The sequence below is a fragment of the Nyctibius grandis genome, chromosome 11 (assembly GCF_013368605.1).
Source record: "Nyctibius grandis isolate bNycGra1 chromosome 11, bNycGra1.pri, whole genome shotgun sequence".
Taxonomy (NCBI): Eukaryota; Metazoa; Chordata; class Aves; order Nyctibiiformes; family Nyctibiidae; genus Nyctibius; species Nyctibius grandis.
This window is the reverse complement of record NC_090668.1, coordinates 13,418,632-13,438,668: the sequence shown is the minus strand read 5'-3', so window position 1 is coordinate 13,438,668 and position 20,037 is coordinate 13,418,632. Positions and strand designations below refer to the sequence as shown.

The following is a 20,037-nucleotide window of genomic DNA, read 5'->3' as shown; positions in this document are numbered from 1 at the left end:
TGCAGGGAGGTTATTTCTAAAAGAAATATAAAATATTCTGTATTATATTACGAAGTTAGAAAATTTAAGCAATTGATTTTTAGCACTGTATAAGTTCTGATGTCATTGAAAAGACAAATTTGTAACTTCTTTTCAATAAGATTTACTGATTTCAAACACATTGCTTCTTTGATTTGCAAATGTATTTACAATACCAGAACTATCATACAATCAAAGAAACTTTACCTTTTCTTCTTTAATGTTGAGAGATGATGACAGAGTGTGAAAGTCCTCTAACTCCTCGACAATCATATGAGAAAACTCATAGCCTGATAAGGTCAGAAATAGGCCATTTGGCTTGTCTTACACAGAAATAATGTATTATGAACTCATACTCCTACCTTGTTCTGAGTACTAGAGAAAGTTCTTCTAAAAGAATATACCAATAAATTTTCCACCTACATGGCAAAGAAACATTTTTAATGTATTCCAAGTCCCTCTCCACAGTCTTTGGCAGTGTCTGCAACTTACCATTTCCATTCTCTACTATGGCCAATGGCTCTCTGCAGATTGCTGTCTTTCTCAAGGTATTCATAGTCCTTTGAACTTCTGCCAGCAGCACCGCTTGCATTGCCTCAATAATCTGTCATAAATGCAAATTATTATTGGATGACATCAATAGTTCAATTATTTATCTAAGCATTTGGCAATTTTAAATAACTACCTACTACAAAATTTTAAGACTGTTCCAGTGAATGTCATTAGAAAGTCAACACTTACCAGTATCTTTCAGACACTGATAATCATGTATCTCTATATACATATTGAGAAATAAATGTTAACTGGATAGCAATGAAATGGTGCAAGTTGTCAATCATGACTGCTTCCCACTAATTAAACTTCCATCTTCTTTAATCTCAAAACTAGAATTGGTCGTCTACTGCCTTCTTGATTTCAAAGGGTCATGACAATATAAGTTAGTAAAGCCCATGGTGATAACAGCTAATAAGAATTATCTTCCTTTTTTTCTATGATGTGTGCAAAAATGCTTCATAGACCGAATAAGGACCTTGTATTTTGACATGTTTAGAATTTTTGGTGTCTAGTCTATCTAAAAAGCTTAAGGAATGTTTTGCTATTAGTGGTGATCCTCTATCGCTCTAGCTCAAACACAATAATACTGTATTTTTTGTCTAACACAGAAACACCATTCCTCAAACTCATCCAAAAGGAACATCTGCTAGAATTATGAACAGCCTATAAATGGCACCTGCAATAGCTGATGCACCACATATAGGTGTTAAGAAAATGCAGTGTGGAGACCGTGTGATAGAGTTATTACTTTCCTTCTCTTTAGCAGAGAAGCCCCAGCAGAACTGAGAAAGTCGAAAGACCTAAGACATTTATAAAGCACATGAAGATCTTACACAAAGGACCCAAACTTTTGCAATCCTTACTCACTCTAAATTTCAGCATGGTGCAGAATGGCAGCATGCCTACCTTCTCTTCATTTCTTATTTCCTTCAGAAAAGAAATACAATTTTTCCCCCTCAGGAAGGTATTCATTATCAAGTACAAGAAATTTCCTGAAAGACAGAGAGAATCTAAAGTTCCCAGGACAGTGTACTCCACCCCAACTTAAACATGAATTTAAATTTAATGTGAAAATTTTAAGTTAAATATGTTTATGTTATAAACATTTGATGTTTCTATAATATTTCTATTATAAACAATCTATTAAAAATTGTTTAAGTTTAATATGAATTGAAATTTATATGCAGGCTCCCTTAAACTGCCTGGAAGAGAGACAGTTTCATCTCAGTAATCAAGTACAATGAATTCGTGGGCTGTCCTCAATCGCATTTCTAGCTGCCCTTGTAAATTCAAATCATTAAGCAGAACAAAGGCTGTAGGTGTCCTTTGTGACAAAACCTGTTATTGTAGACAAGTATACCATAGTCAGGTCCACAGTGTGAAAGTTCACAGCAAGTGAACCCAGCCCTATGTGTTTTGACATAGCACAAACCTTCATCTTGTTATAATAGCACTTTATTTTACAAGGGAAACCAAAGGCAGTTTCCAATTCCTCACATCCATGCAACCCTGAGCTTTGGGGATTACAGATCCTGACTTTACAGCAGGCTCTTACAATATATCTATGATAATTAAGAAAGAGAAACACAGACATGTTGGCATTGTCCTGGGAAAATTTTTTACAAAAAAAAAATAAATCTCTTACCAAGGTACACCAGAGAATTGCACACATTATGTGTTTTTCATGGTGTTCTCATCTGCTAAGAACCTGCCACTAATCTGGCTCAGATATTTGTTACCTGTACCATCGCTGTATATGCCAGCCAGGCAGCATTTGTCACATGTAATTTCCTCTAACATCTTAAAACAAAATAAAAAACTGTAGTAAATAGCACACCATGATATTGTAGAGGCACCTCTATGTCTCTGCATGCTACTTATTTTGTTGAATCTGCATTTCCACAGTGCTCAGTGTGGTTTCACATATTTAGCTTTGTCCTCTCACTGCATCTTCCCCAAGAATTCATGTAATTCATCTATCATCATCACCAAGTTTAAAAAATCTCCAGAAGCTTTGCCTGTTTCTAACACAAATCTACATGAGCACCTTTCATTTTCTCTGATAGTTTCCCCTTTATCTTTAGCATCCTTCTGGATTACATATACATTGGCTATCTTGTTGGCTACTAATATGTGTGTTCATTTTTTCCCCCATAATCATAACCACTGTTGTAAATACTAGCTGGATTTTAGCTGGGATTGTGAAATATGACAGAAATTATGCTGCTTCTATGCCTGAGAAAGTATAAATAGCATACGTCCAGCTGTAAATACAGATATTAAGGAGCGAAAGGTAATTAACTCTGCAGCACCAATACTAGAGAACAATTCAAAAAGACACGTGAACAAAAGTTGAGGCAAGCTGTACTGTTACATCTATACTAAGTCATACTGGCTTTCCTTTCTACACTTTATCAATTTCTTCCAAGGATTACTATTCTCTTTATAGCAAGCAGGTCTAAGGAGAGAAGTCAATAGACATCACTCCTGGTCATTGTTCAAGTCTTAACCTCTACAGGGCTGAGCCTTGCAGAAACTTCCTCCATAACATAGTCACATCGGGGAGCAAAAAACACACGTTAAAACATCAGCCTTGTATTATCCAGTCTGATTTCCTCTAATTCTGGATAGCAACTGTCAGGAGAGTTGTCTAGACACTTATATTGAAGTCAGATGGCTTCAGGTAGAGTCAAATGCTGTAAAAACAAATGCCTTCGGAGCTTGTTAGAGAAATTACTGTAAACTTGGGCAGCAGTAAAGAAGGTACTAGCTTATCACTATCACTCCCTGCAATGGCTTTAACAAGAAGTGGTTTATTCTTTGAAAGTCTTTTATCATATATATCAGATACACCCCACCTTATTTTAGATATTAATGGAAATGAACTAACTGAAGTTAAAAAAATACAGGTGCACTGCAGGAATGAATTAAATGACATAAGAAATTCCTGAGATGATTCATTCCTCCTCAAATCTCAGCAGTCCCTCCACAGTGCCTTTTTCCACTGGTGAAAGAGGGAGGCTAAAGCAACTACGTTCCTCTTGCAAATGATTATGTCAGAGACATAAATATGACATCAACAGTTTTCCCAAGCAGAGACTGTGCTAAGTAGCTAGCTGATAACAGAAGATACAAATTTTCTTGTACAGAAAAGGAATACTGCAACATCAGGATGGCAGCAGAGGACTTCTGAATCAGGATCTAAGTATACGCTGAAGCTGTATGAACTGTATTTCTGATGATGCTCTTGAATTAACACATCCAAGTTCTAACAAGGTCTTACTACTTGGGACTATACAAGAAGACTGTTTCAAGGTTAGAGCTGACTCATGTCCAGGTCATTCAGAACTAGGAGGAACAAATGTATGACTCCTACTGATCACGTAGGCATTAGTAATGAATCTGATAAAACTCAGTTATTTCTACATGAGCATGTCACACCACAGAGCCCTGACACTGCTGTACATAACAGAAAGGCAAACTGCTGAAGGCCCATAGACTGATGGGCACCCTGTGAGCATGACAGACCACCCCCATGTTGTCATGTAACCAAAATTATTGGCCATACATGTGAAGACTGTACACTTAACATTTTGTTAGTGGAACTACTGACCTATTAAAGTTCCACGCAAAACTTACTGTCATGTTTAGTACTGAATTTCTTTGCTGAGATTAGCACTGAAAACAAGAGGGCAGCTATGGAGACAGGGTTATTTACTCTGGTTTACAAATGGTTATCCAGCTCAAGGAGTAAGACATATTTGTAAAAGGAAGCTTACTGGGTCTACAATAATTTTGTGAAGAGATAAAGGACTTCAGGAAAGTCAACCTAACAAAAACTAACTTCACTCAATGACATTTAAAAAGATCTTAGAGCAGGGAAAAAAAGGAAGCAAATTATTTCCTATTGTATTCTTCCTCTTGAAATGCCTGAACAAACATATAGGGAGAAGGCATTTCAACATCTATCCTTTGAAGACTAAGGAGGTAGGAAGAGCAAGGAAATAATTATCTAAGAAATCCTTGTGGCAGAAAAAAATATCCTTATATCTGCTTGAGCCAACAACATGTAAAACGTTTTGACTGCACTGCAGTTTGACTATTCTGATAACTTTTTAAGTTTTATTTCAATGTTCACCCTTTCAGCCAAAAAGGTTCCATAAAGCCGCAATAATATAGTAGTATTATTTAAAAAAAAAATATAACCAAATACTTATCACAGATACAACTGAGGAACAGGCTATTTTAAATATAGAGTACGAAATGCAACCACTGTTCCAGGGCAAGGTTTTTTTTATATATCTATCTGAGAAGACGAGCACACTTAAGTAATTTCTGGATGGGATGGAAGTATAGCAACAAGCAGCTATATTTTATCTGAAAGTACAGCAAAATGCATGACAATGACCTTTCCTTTAAAATCACCCAGGGAAAAAAAAAACCCTAGAAAAATATGTTTTAAATATACACATTTTTAAAATTTAAGACAGAAAGACCTCCCTCAGTCCTTCAACTTCAACAGGTCAGTAGACCCCAGATCAATCAGTTGCAGCAGGTTTTTTCAGTTTCCTTGTTTGCACAGAATCTGTTACAGTACTGTAAGGAGATGAGGAATCAATAAATGGCAAGTCCTCTGGGTCATGTCTGAGAGTCAGTATCCTCCACTGAAGGTAACAATAAAAGTTTTTAAAAGGAGGGTAACTAGTGATGTTTTGGGTAAATGTATACAAGTGCTTAATAAGGCTGCTCAGTATTAATAAGCTGGCCATAAATCTTTGTGTGTATAAAAAAAGGTTTAACAAAGCCACCCTAGTATCAACAAAAACTATAATTTTGTATAAATCATTGGCTGCTGAATACCCACATCTATTACCAACATCACAAATTATTTTGAATGTTGAAATGTTTATGGCAGTTTGGCTGCAAACAACCCAAAATCTGCACTGCAAAGTAGGTTAACAAACCTTATTGCAACTACAAAACTGTGTCTAAATAATGTTAAAATTTGAGAAGCATTGATAGCATGGTATTTGCAATACTTCACAACTTCAGTGGCTTAAATTTAAAGTCTTTTCAGATGAAAAAAGTATGAGGTAGCTTATTCCACACCTTATCTTCCTGCACACTAACCTCCTATGGAAGATAAGACAATTATCACTGTATAAACTGATCAGTCGCTGAATTCACTGGCCAATACAAATACATAGATCTCACATAATCAGCTATGCTACAAATACAAGTTTCATGGCTATACAACTCTACTCTAAAGAGTTTCAGTGGCTGACCAGGTCAGCAAGAGATTATATAGATTTCACATGACAATTGCAGCTATTGAAACTGAGGTCCTGTATTCGATTTTTTATTAAAAGGATTCAAAAAAGAAAAAAAAAGTTATTGTAAGAGAAAGTGGGACAGCTTGTGAGGGAAGAAGAATGCTGAAATAATATGGAAGATGTGCAGACAGTGGAGATATAATAAACAACTGATAAGCTCAAGATAAAATGATGAATTAAGCTGAATGCGAATATCTGCAGAAACCATTACTGCCTGTCTAATAGAACAGGGGACTGTCACTGCAGTACCTCTGCACACCTCAGCTCTGGAAAATATTCTTCAACCTTGAAATGCAGCACAGAGTTGTGTTCAATTTTAAAGATAACATAAAATAAACTTGTAACAGGTATTTCCCTTTTCTGGAGTAAAATCCCTTGTGGTCATCGTATACTGTCTTGAGTTTTGTACTCCTGAACATTAACCCACTAAAGCAGGCACAAAACTTTATTTAAATGCATATTTCCAAAAATGAAAAATAGTCTCTAGATTTCACTGTTCAGACTATTTCACAGTTACCCGTCAACTCTCAAGAAACAGTAATTTATCTCTCAAGACATCAGATCCTTCACTAACAATAGGCATGAGCTTTAGATGACCTGGGAACCCATAACTTACTTTTCTGAGTCATTCTTGAAGAGTGTTCTAATAAGTAAGGACTTGGGACTAATTATTTATCCCTTTAAGAGGCATTTTCTGTTTCTTCTATAATAATACATTGGTATATGACACTGCCCTTATTTTGGCCTTTGTTTTCCTGGAGCATAAAATGGCATTTGTAATGTAAGTTAACATCTGGTTGTTAAAGAATAGGTAACTCATTTTTTAAACACATGCTATGAACATGATCACCTAGATTAAAGACCAGTAGGGACAGTTACTTTCCCACATCTAAACATGTACTTTAAGGCAAAATAGTTTCATGAATAGCATACTTCATACTGAAATAATAATCTGCTTTCCATAGATCTGAATGGCATGATTTATGTAATAATTTCACCATAAATCCATAACTATTATGTCACAATACAGATTCCAAATACTAAGTTACAGCCAATGTTACTTAAAGATTACATTGCAACAACTGACAACAGCTATTTCCTACCTTTATAGATTGGTCACTCCAACAACAAATGAGTTTCAGCAATGAAACACTCCCAAAATCTGGGGAATTATATCTACTTTTACCTGAAAAGCACATACATAATTTATGAACTGACAATATACATAGAAGTACACAAATAGAAAGATATTTAACATTTTAAATTTTTCACTTCAAGAACATAACTGAAGAGATCTGCAAAAGCATAATTTCTTAGAATATGCTTTCATCTCTTTCTTCCAACAGGCATTTCTGCTGTCATCACAAATTCTACAGTTACAGAGCATACAAGAGACAGAGAAGGAAAGGTACACTAAAAAGTGATTTTGGATGGGGATATTAAGTCTTATTTACATAGCAGAGGGTGAAGTTTTACTTGAAAGAATTTGCGTTATCAGTCTAGACAGGACTTAGTCTATAATAGGAACACTATACATTACCTGACAAATATCCCTATTCTATTTAGGTTTTTATTTAAACATTCTTTGGTTAGTTGCATACTGTAAAAAGAAACTTATACTGGCTTGCAAAGCCATGACTGGCGAACAACTGCCTGTGGGACATTAACGTGAAGAGATTACTTTATTCCGCCCTAAGGCAAAAGTATAAGGGCATTATCGAACAGTCAAGATAACTCTTGTATTACTAAGGCAACAGTTTGCTTGAAGGGATGTATATATTACTGGGCAGGCACATAATGGCGATGAGGGAGATGAGGGAGACGATAGTGTTTGTCTTAATACATTCCTGTTTTTCAGATTGCTAGAAAATGTCTTTAGAAACTCAGGTGAATGTTTTGCCATCACAAACATCCTTGATTCCAGTATTACTTAACAGTCAACTTTTTGTTTACATGCTTTTGTGCAGTTTCCATATTTGCAAACTGGACCTACTCAAAGCTAAAGAATATAAATAAATTTTTCATTACTTAAGTTAAATGATGTATTTTAGCAACAAAAAGCACGCAAAAAATTAACACCTAAAAGCTAATATTGCTACTTCTCCATATACTTACTGCTTAGTAACTCTCCATAAAAACGGGGGAATGAAGGCATTACTGTTTCTGTATTTCGACATTTGTCATGTACAGATTCTGGTTTCTGTCGACTAAAAGAATATGAAACTATTAAACAAAACCTGAACATACTTACAAAAATCTTGTGTCTTAAGGTAGGTAGGAAGATGCACAGATATTTGCAGCATTAGAATCAATATTTTTTTGTCCCCCTTCTTGCCTCTGGGCCATAGCATCACCAACACTGAAGTTAATTGTCCCTAAAATGCTAAATACAGACCAACCTAGGTTTGCTGAACAATAAAAGTCTATGGACAATATCCATTGCCTGATTACTATGCTCTATTTGGCTTGGTCAAATAATGTCAAGCATGGTATTTTTCCTTTAATGGTGAAAAAGCATTTAGTCAATAAATTTGTTTTGAGTAACATAAATGTTATTTGGGATGGTTCTTACAACATAAGGGCTGATGAGGCATTCATTCCCAGTGGCTGCCATTATTACTGGGGGGGTTGTACTTTAGACAGTGTAACTAGGACAGACTGTTCTTGTCTCTCAATGTTTTATTTATCTGTGGAGCCAAGGGTTTCATGGTAAAGGAAGTATTTTGCTTACATAGAGTCGAAGTTAAAACAGCACAAATATGCTAATGCACAGCTCAAAATGTGCCTGAAGAGACCTCATTATTCTACTTAGCTTAAACTGTGAGGAAAAGAGTGATCCCTGAACAAACAGGGTGGGAACCTGGATAGTTCAAGTTCTTGTTATGTTCAAAAAAAATTTCTTGCATCAGTTTTCTAATGTGCTAAATAGAAAAATATAAAGATATTTAACTTAATCTCCTTTTGTTCAAAGGACAGCCTATAAAAAAGCTCTAGAGAAAGAATGTGAACTATTACAAAAGTCCATATTTAAGAAAAGTGTTTGTTTCATATTTTTAACTTTTTAACCACTATAAATGAAGAAAATACTCATAATGAAAAGGTTCTTACCTTTCAATTTCACCTGTAACTGCTGAAGGCATATTAATTATCCTGTTGATTAAAGCTATTCTGCTAAATAAGAATACTGTTTCCAATTGCTTTGTTCCATAAACATTAGTCTCAGGTCCATCCTTCTTTTCAGTTTGTCCTTCAGTTGCAGCAAGGTACTTGTTTGATAAATCAAGCACTCTTCTTGAAAAGAAGTTGACTACTGCATGTTCTTCCAGCATACCACAACCAGTACATTTCCATCCTGGCAACATCAGTGATAGGTGGTTTTCATTTGACACAAGTCCAAAAGAAACAGGATGCTGAAGCCTCAAGATATCTAAGTGTCTAACACAAAGATTGTCTGTTTCTTTATCTATGCCCCATGGTAAGAGACACGACAAAAGCAGTTTAGCTGTATCTGTGGTGATGTTCACATCAATGTTTCCTGATGGCTGCATTCTAATCTTTCTTGAACTCTTCATTTTTTTCTGTCTTTTCATGCCACCACTTTCTTCCAAAGGCTTAGCTGCATTATTATCCCTACAGACCTGGTTTGAACAAACAGTATCTACTTGCCCATCCACTGGAGATACAGAGCCAGCAGTCTTATTTCTTTTTAAGGTTGGTGCCCTTTTCTCAGTAGTACTTTTGGCTCTTTCTAGAGCGTCATAGTTGTGGAATGAACTCGATGACTTTAATCCATTGAGTTGATATGACAGCAGAAGTTCCTCAAGTTTTTCCAGATCAAATAAGAGAATATGAAAGTTTGCATTGTTCCATTTTGTTTTAACTGGTAAAATAGTAAAGGGCTGTTCGATGCGGCTGGTATCAGTAAACTGAAAGAAAAATATTAAGGGTACAAACAAATCCATAATATTTTGTAATTTTCAAGATATCAGCATAGACTTGCATATGGAATAGACCAAATCCATTAACTCCATTAAGTTCAACTTAATTATATTTATTCACTCCTTACTAAAGAAAAAGGATTTTCTTCTAAATAGCTTAAGATACACAGAGACATACGCATGTAAATACTATAATACAGGCTCCATAACATCTTCGATTACACAGCCATGCTGTAACGAAACATCTTTGCCAAAACTCTAGGCTGGTATTTCTTCCGCTAGGTCATATTTCAAGCTGAAAAGCTTTTAGGAAATTTTTGAAGAATACAAGTTTTTTTCAAAAGTAAAGCTAGCGAAACAAATCCTATGATGTTGAAAAATTCTTGCAGACCTTCAGAATCTGTATGCTTTGTAGCAATTTGAAATATGTCTGAGATAAAGACTATGTCTTTTGGCATTTCAAAACATGCAAAACTGTCTTAAAAGTTACTTAATTCTGAGTTAAGTTGCACATACCTTATGAGCAACAATAACAATCTTATGTAATTAGATCTCCAGTTATAAAACTAATTACCTTAGATGAAAATAATTGAGCAAAAAAGGCTACAGAGCTACTACAACGCTTATGAATATCTGACTTCTCCTTGTGCCACCCTATTTCCCACTTTGATGTTTCTAAAACTCCCAGTACTTCGTCACCAACTTTAAAGGCCATTCACAGCAATGGATTTGCAGAGCATCATTTAAATTCCACATAACTAAAGTGACAATTGTGCTGGTATAAATACACGTCTGATTACTGCTCTTAATAAACACCCAAAGAAAGTTGTTTATGAAACCTCCTAAAATCTGGCAGAAATAAAGATTTTAGAATAGCTACAGTTACTCACAACTTTAAAATGACATATTAAACTATGATAATAGTAACCTAATGATTATGAACTGTAATACTGTGGCAGCTGAACGTGAGGAAGTGTTCTAAATAATCTTCAAATTTTTTTAACTGTGTTTTATTCTTGCAGTTTCATTACTCAAATGATAAATCATTATTAAGAACAACAGTTTACATCTTTTAGAATTAATTTTTATTTTGCTAGTGGTCTTTGGCATAGGGCAGATATTATGCTGTGACAAACTCCTGAGGAGGGGATGTCTTTGGACACATTAAAAATCAGCTCCTTATACAGATATCACAGAAGAACTTACCCCTACAAATTCCCATCAAAACAATCTCTCCTGGACATTACAATCTTAGACAGAATGTAGTCCAAGCATACAGAAAAAATAGAATATTTGAGAAGATAAACTAAGGTAAGAAAGTCTTCTCTATTAGGACATAAACTCTACAGATTAGATACTAAGTAGAACTGTGGAAAGAAGGAAAGAACAAGAATAAACACAAGAATGAAGAAAAATATTCATATAAAGCCATGTGAATAAGAGATATATGCAGGCAGGAATAAGATCCTAAGGAAGAACAAGTCAAGAGTGGGAAATTCCAAAACCTGTCCTGTAGCCCTTGGTATATTTCTATATATGGAAAACATTCCATACTTGCTTTTCCCCCACTCCCAGTTTCCCCATGAGTACTTCAGGAGAGATGTTCTGTCTTGGGCTTCTGTGCCAGCTAATTTTTAAGAGTCTTTTAGGAGAGGAAACACAAAGTTATCATAGAAAGTTACCTCAGATCCCATATTCCAATCAAGATCCACTTACACGAGTGGATTTCCTGCCTTACATATCTGCAAATTCAGAAGAAAAACACTTCACATTCCTGCTGCCCTTTTCCCCATATAACTTTCTGTGTCTGAATTCCCAGCATGACAGAATTTTCATGTCAGAGCTTCTGCAGGCTTCAGAAAGGAGAAAAAACTTACTAATGAGGGCACAGTAGAATATTAGCCTCTTTCACCGCTTCTTTACTCCTCTTTTTATTATAAAAGGACTAAACCTACCTATCACCCAAAGAAGAGTCTGCGATAATAATGCTACCAGTGACGGTAAATGATGAATATTCAAATTTTAAAAGGATATCTTAATGTTTCAATAAAATCTATTTTTCTTATCAATTTTAGTTTTTAGCTGCATTTTAAAACATAAGAAGTCTGAAACAATAATTCCTTTAAAGCAAAAAAATGAACTCTTCTGTAAATATTGACTCCAGGCATTATGAATTTTTCAAATTTTTTTTTTCATAGGAAATATGCAATATTACATAGAATCATAGAAATCACAGAAATGATTACTGGGAGGAATGTCTGTAGGTCACCTCATCAAACTTCCCGGCTCTACAGACTTTCATGTCACTGATACTTTTATGAAACTGCCGGTATTTCAGAATTCATTTTCTGAGGAAAAGACCCACGACAAATATCCATCTGTAATTTGAAGCAAAAATCCTATTACTTCTGAATGCAGCTAAAAAACTGATCAGAAACTGAACTGAATGAAACAGAGATGAATCTTTAAGAATACTCCAGTAAGTTTCCACCATAGAGACAAAACTCTAAATTTTTGTCTGAGAAACTCCAGATGAGTTTGTAGAAGAGCAACTACTTTCTTTCACAGGAATCATCATGCTGCACTATCAAGAGGCATTCCATGAAGGTACTGGGAGGATCATCCAATGGTAAAGTTAAGTTACAAGATTGTGACACAACATCTTATATCAGAATCCTGCTGTATCTATTAAAGAGGTATCTTTTACCTTCAGGGGAACAGCAGACGTGAGGGAGTATAAATTCCTTGTTGGTGCTTTTGCCCTTTTCTTTAAGCACTTATGACTTGTATGTTTTTATTGTCCTGCACAAGCCTACGCTCTCAGCACTGTGTTCAGTCCAGCTATTTCACCTTTACAAGCAAGCATGTACAAGCAGAAAGATAGCAACAGGAAGCAACTTTTCAGCCTAGTGATACTTTTGCAAACAATCATGCCAGCTTCCATACCACAAGTGATATAGACTTTTCTAGATCATTATGTTAGTTTTAATTTTCTTGTGATAATTAGAAATATTCCACTAATACAAACAACTGTTTCTGTTGAAAACAGCTGAATCTTAAAAGAAACCATCAAATGTTAGTAAACACGGCAACAGCTGGCTTTAACTTGAATGCAATGTTGATTAACTCATCTTTCTCAAGACCACTCCTTATTTAACTCCTTTTAAATTACAAACTACAATTTTATTGGATTAGCTATTTTTAAACTGTTAATATTGTAGTTACAAATAACACAAGAAAAAATTTTACTCTCTATAACCTATACATTATTTGACTATTTAGTTTGGGGTAATAATATATTTTGGCTTTCTGTTATTTAGATAATGATGCTCCCACTAGATGAGGATGCACTCTAAATACATAATCTTATTTAGAGACCTCCATAGGGAGTCAATAAGTAAGAGATTATAACTGCTTGTTCAGGTTTTCTTTTTATCCCTTTCCTTTTTCCTTTTTAAAAAGTAATACATTGTAGTTAAGCACTAGGATTATTTTAATCTTTAATTATGGTGTTTCCTAATACATAGGGAGAACCCCATGGAATGCAAAACACTGGAATTCACAAGCTAGCTTTGACATTAACAGAAGCTATTATCATCTGGCCTATCATTTCATTTTCTCTGTCCTCTACATTTACATTTGGTTGACTAACATTTAGAAACCTTTAGGAAAAACACCATCAAACAAAGGAAAATACTGTGACACTGTCAATCTGCTTGAGGCATCTGGTGACGCTACTGTGTGTGAAGTCACAATAAATGTTTATTGGCAATATGAAAGCTTATTGACATTGATCCTAAAAGCATCTACCAAGTTATCTTAGCTCTCTGCCATAGGCATTTCATTCCAATGAAAGAAGGTGGACATCTAAAGCTTCAGACATAAAAACATTATTTAGGAAATATGGACAAGCTATTCTGTGTAACAGAAGATGACAGAAAATGGAAGGAAAACCCATAAAACTAACTATGAACTAGAGAGCTGGGAATAGCATTTGATGGTGGTTATTGAAAAGCAGATTAACAGATATTTACATTCTGTACTGTGCCTTTCCGGAAGTTCCAGAAGTATTTCACAAAAATCCTACTACATTCAGATACATGTTGCCATTATCTTTATTTTTTTTTTTCCCAAATGTACACATTAAGAGTTTAGTAACTCAGTGTCAAAAAACAGGCTACTAACAATAGCAATAATAAAGCATGAGTTGTCTCTGCACCACACAGTCCACTTTGACACCTCCCCATTGCCAACACACAAGCTTTCAGCAATTGAAAGATCCCTTTTCCCTTCTTTTCTGACAATTTTTGCTCAACTCCGACTCAGTTATCACAGGATTTGTCTTTCAAATTGACTGTTTAATCAGATAGTACCTGTATATATCCAAATAGCAAGCCATTCAAGCTTACTATTCTCCCAGTGAATTTAAAATCAACATGTCAAAAAAGAATTAATTTTAGTAATACAGAGGCTTCCTTTAATTCTGCAAGTTAAATGACCACCACACTACGAAGTACTGAATACAACCTACAGATTTTGATAATCATAATTTTGGAAGACAGTACTGAGGCACTTTTTCTAGTTTACCATTGCCAGTTTTAAATCTTATTTTTGACATAGCCAACTTCCTGATTCCCTATTTACAAGTCTCCCCTGATGACGAATGTTCCATTTACTTTTATTATTTAGCTGAAACATTAGGACTTTTAAAAAATTATTTTAAAGAAAATCTTCTGGAAGCTATTACAGAGAGGGCAAACTGACTTTTCACAGCTTCAGTAATTTTATCCAGATTTTGAAAGCTGATTTTTGTCCTCTTTGTCATTGTCCAAGTGTATGAATCTAAAGCAACTATAAACATTAAGGATCCCCACTGTAGTTCAGTTTGTGAAACTAGCAGAATGTGCTACCCTCTTTTTTGTGCATCACTAGCAGTAAGTCTAACGAGGAGTTACTCCAAAGGAAGTGTACGTTTGTCAAGAAAGAAAACTTTAGAAATAAGAAAAGTCATGTTTCATAAAAGTGTAAAAAACTGTCATGCTCAGGGCAAAACCCAGGTTTTTATGTCCTGATACAGCTTACCACTTATCTTTGTTGGAAACTGAGAAGTAGGAAGCACTTTATTTCCTGCATGCATGATCTCAAAATTAATCTAATAGCACCAGCCATTAGATTAAATACTGGCTAGTCCCTAACAAAAACTGATGAATAAGTATCTCAGAAAGCTTCTATAATTAACTATTAGATTTTAATTTGGTCTTAATTTAAACACTTCCAAATCCCAAACTAAAATAGCCTACTTTAAATTTTTTTTTTCCTAGAATTAACACAAATCACTGTTTGAAGCTGAATAGTTACTAACAAGGCTACACCTCCTTTGTTCAAAATAAAACCATTTGTGTGCTGATAACATTCCTGCTTAACAACTGGAACTTGGAACATTTTTACTGCTTGGAGATCTGCATTGCTTGATAAGGCTCCCTATGAAGACTTCACCTGTAAACTTTAAAGCAGCAAGAAGTCAGGCTACAGACCAAAGTTATATCCTGAGACTCATGAACCTCTTGTGCATCATCTCTGACTGACCCACAGCAGAACAAGCTTTCTCCAAGTGCAGGATTCAGGGAGGTTTTGGAATGGCAAGCTGTATTCCATCCATGGCAGCTATCACCTCTGCAATAGCTCCCTAGTTTGCCACTGAAGATGTTTGAGCCAGGACAAGACAAGAGCTGGGGCAACGAACTGCAGACTCACTTTAATTGATTTCCTCTGGCATGGAACCTACTCCTGCTCCACAACTTACAAGCTTGTTCTTCTACCTCTTTTCTTCTCCCTTTACACATCTTTACAAATCACCTTAGCACCCAAGGAAAAATCTGCCTGTGTCTATGTGAAGAGGGAGGCAGGGGGCTTTCTCCTTACTGTTGCCCCCAAATACATCAATACATGCCATTATCTTTAACAGGTTTAAGATAGACATACCACATAAAAATTTCATGCGAAGTACAACTCAAGTGTTACTTTACCTAGCTGCCTTCACATCTCTTAAGGCTTTTTTCCACTGGGATTCAACTTGTTCTAGGAACGCTATTCCACCTAAAATACACACTTCCATTAGCTGTCAGGGATTCCCCTACTGTTTCAACTTCTCGTATATATGTACTTTCTCCACACCCCCCCTTTCTTTACCAGATGCATTCTGTTGTGGGTTCTGTGCTAAAAACAGATTTGGCAAGAATGGTCTTGACATTCGTTTTACATAAAGGAAATAAAATGGCAAAATCACATGGTAGATTTTTAGAAGGCAACCAAACTCAAAATATACTTAGATGTCACTTTGATACCACTGGAAAGAAATTGCTCAGTTCTCACAGTATGGGTAGCATCAACCTTTACGTAAAAGAAGTCCTGAAGTATTAAACGTGACTTTTTCTTACAGACTTTTGGCCTTATCCATTGTGCTCTCACTTTGTCCCAAATATAACAGGATAAAAGTAACAGAAAATTGGCCCCAAAGTTCCCAGTGTCTGCAGAATGAATCATGCTGTACAAAGCGTAAGTATGAGCTATTCTACTGATTCTAATCAGTTTCTTAATTACATAACATTCAACGGGTTTAATTGTGTTCCTTTCAGCTTTCTCTTGTGAGAGAGTATATTTTGATCCATTAAAATTAAACAAGTAAGAAAACAGATCAGTCCCCTCCTTTATCCACTAACTTGCTGCCCACTAAGGCTCAAGAAAATATTAGAAATTGAACAACTTATTTTTAGGTGACATTTTAGTTAGATTTGTGGGGGTATGAGTAAGCTTAATTGAAGTATTGCCAAAGAAGACTGGAAGATTCTTTCATGAACAGAAGATGCACTGCTGCTGACTTTTTGGGGGTGTGGGATTTTCTCTCTCTTATTTGTCTGAGTTTTTGGCAGATTTATACTTTTCTATTTTGACAGTCATTAGACTATTGGCTTTTAATGCAGGCCCAATACAACAGCACATTTAAGTACATGATAAAAGTAGGCCAGATAAGCAAGACTTCCTCTTTTAAAGAATAATTAGTTCATTATTAAATATACTTACGATAAAGAAATTTGCTAATTTAATCAGTAAAATACCACCATCCTACTATCTGCTCATGTATATTCAATTAAGACATCCTGTGAACGAAGTACATGCACTTCACCCTTTCAAACAAGTATTTTTAAGCAAAACCTAATATGGAATCATTAAAACCACTGCTTCTTATAGTCTTTAAGAAGTTTCTTGATATGATAATTTCTGAAATATCACAATGAAGTTTAAGAATACAATATCAATATGCTTATTTCAATGAAATTAACACTTATTTTTGTCATCTGTCTTTGCTGTAATCTGACCTTAAATTACACTACAAAGACAATAGAAACTTTAAAGAGCACTTACACGTTTGAATCACTTAACTGTTCATTACCTCTGTGGCAATCAATGACATTGACAATAAAATAGGATTCTTTGTTTTTTAAAAACTAAACTGTGAAGAACTTCAGTTACAGAAATGAAAGAGGAGGGTGGGGCAGTAGAATTTGCCAAACAAAATGTATTGAGGGCTAAGAATTTTCTGTGTCTTGATCATGCCGGTCACTTGAATGTCAACAGAAGTTCAGAGCTCCCAGCTTTCTCAGAATCATGTCTCATCACTGATCTGGCTCTAAGCTCAGAAAAAATAAGCAGTTCTCTCGTGATGACCATACGGTTTAACATTGCAATGAACTCCTTCCCTTGCCCCTTCTCCGGCTTAGACTTATCCACAGACTGCAGTCCCTTAGGGTTGCACCCACTCCAAGTGGAGCCTTATCTATGAGCCACAGTCTCTTCAGGGGTATACCTGCTGCAGCATAGACTCATCCATAGCCACAGTCACTTTGAGGGGCATCTGTTCCAGTGTGGCCTCATCAACGGGCCACAATGCCTTCAGAGATATACCTGCTCCAGTGTGGCCTTACCCACAGCCACAGTCCCTTCAGAAGTAAACCTGCTCCAAGATGGCCTTACCTACGGCTCGCAGGTCCCTCCAGGGGGTGTACCTGCTCTGTCGTGGGCTTATCCATGGCCACATGCTTACAGGTGCTCTAGCATGACCTCATGCACAGCCACTGATGCTTCAAGGTGTGCCTGCTGCAGCACGGACTTATCCACAGCCATAGATGCTTCAAGGTGTACCTTCTCCAGTGTGGACTTATCCTTGGGCCACAATCCTTCAGAGGTGTACCTGCTGTAGCACAGACATAACCAGGGCCACAGATGGCTTCAAGAGGTACCTGCTCTGGCATGGGCTTATCCACAGCCACAGATGTTTCGGAGTATCGCTTCCACATGGACTCATCCACAGGTCACAGTTCCTTTGACTTGAGTTCACGCTGGATTTTCAGCCTGTCCAGTACATCAGCACAGAAACAGTAGCGATGCCCTGGCCATCTGTCAGCCCAGGCATGTTGTCGTTGCTGTTATCAAAACATTCCCAGGCACAGAGTAAGATGATAAAGCACTAGAGCAAGCACCAAAACCAAAAAGCAGCTGCTAATAAGCACAAGACTGTAATGTACAGTAAGGAAAGCAAGCCCCATGGCAAGCATAGGAGCCTGCCAATTAATAGCTGAACAACAACAACAGCTGTAAGTTCAATCCAGCACATTCCAGTCAAACCTGTCATTATCTCAAACCCTTAGAGCCCCACACTGAGTGCCAGAAAGGACTGTCATGGTTTAACCCCAGCCAGCAGCTAAGCACCACATAGCTGCTCGCTCATTCCCCTTCAATGGGACAGGGCATAGAATCGGAAGAGTAAAAGTGAAGAAACTTGTGGGTTGAGGTAAATACAGTTTAATAGGTAAAGCAAAAGCCATGCATGCAAGTAAAGCAAAGCAAGGAATTCATTCACTACCTCCCATCAGCAGGCAGGTGATCAGCCATCTCCAGGAAAGCAGGGTTTCATCACACAATGGGAAGACAAACATCATCACTCAGAACATCCCCACCGCTCCTTCTTCTTCCCCCAGCTTTATATGCTGAGCATGACATCACATGGTATGGAATATCCCTCTGGTCAGCTGTCTTGGCTGTGTCCCCTCCCAGCTTCTTGTGCACCCCCAGCCTACTCGCTGGTGGGGTGGGGTGAGAAGCAGAAAAGACCTTGACTCTGTGTAAGCACTTCTCAGAAGTAACCAAAACATCCCTGTATTATCAGCACTGTTTCCAGCACAAATCCATAACACAGCCCCATACTAGCTACTATGAAGAAAGTTAACTCTACCCCGGCCAAACCCAGCACAAATGCCACACAGCTGCTTGTAAAAGTTACTTAGCTACTCCTACCCTCCTACACTTGCACTTCATGGAGCTGGAAGAATTGCTTTAACTGAAGCATGGCTACCATACCTCAGGGTCTTAAACATTAACTTATATGGCCAATAACAGCTCTGTTCTATTCTCCATAATGCTTTATCCTTGATCATAGGAAGCAGTAACTGTGTTTGGTTTGGGTTTGCTTTTTTTTTTAAATACAGAAACAGCTTAGTAAATGTCTTTACTTGCATAGACATTTTTTCTCTTTAACCCTTTTAAAGAAGATAGTAGCATTATATATACATAAGAGAAAGAATTATGTTTTGGGGACATTTGTAAGTGCTCTCATGCATAGTTTTGCAAAATAGGAAACCTGTAATTGTCTCATGGAATTGTCTCAGAAAACAAGTACATAAACAATGCACAAAATGGCTGGCACAGTGTAAATTAAAGCATTAAATTCATTTCTAAATCCTCTGAGCCCTCAGTTGCTAGAGATGGTAGTCGATAGTAGTGAAAAAAATTGCCTCCTTGAAATGTGCTTGGTGGACAGCAGCTTGATGATTGGCAGCACAAATAGAAGACAAACGAGAAAGCCTTCAATCTGCAGCTGATGCACAGGAAGAACATGGGGAGCTGAGTTTACAATAGAGAAAACATTACCAAGCTAATGGCACAGGCAATCATTTGACCACCATGCATCTCTGATAGCAGCAGGGCATCCATTTTCAGTTAAGTGTTAGAGTACCTTTTTGCTTTCTCTGACCACTGCAGGGGTAAAACAACCTAGTGCGTGAAACCCACTGACTGGTAATAAATTACTATATTGGATACTTTTTGTTTTCTTTCAGCAATGACTTTACTGTGTATTC

At 36.5% G+C, this 20,037-nt stretch overlaps 1 protein-coding gene across 1 annotated transcript in view; it reads right to left on the bottom strand.

The window, feature by feature from the left end:
* WDR72 (WD repeat domain 72) overlaps positions 1-20,037 on the bottom strand; it is a 108,074-nt gene that overhangs the window by 41,677 nt on the left and 46,360 nt on the right. Inside the window, exons 15-18 of the mRNA XM_068410749.1 lie at positions 9,015-9,832; positions 8,022-8,113; positions 7,010-7,092; positions 442-622 (exon numbers count right to left, since the gene is read on the bottom strand). Of these exons, the coding sequence (XP_068266850.1) occupies positions 442-622; positions 7,010-7,092; positions 8,022-8,113; positions 9,015-9,832 (1,174 nt within the window). The remainder of the gene's footprint in view (positions 1-441; positions 623-7,009; positions 7,093-8,021; positions 8,114-9,014; positions 9,833-20,037) is intronic.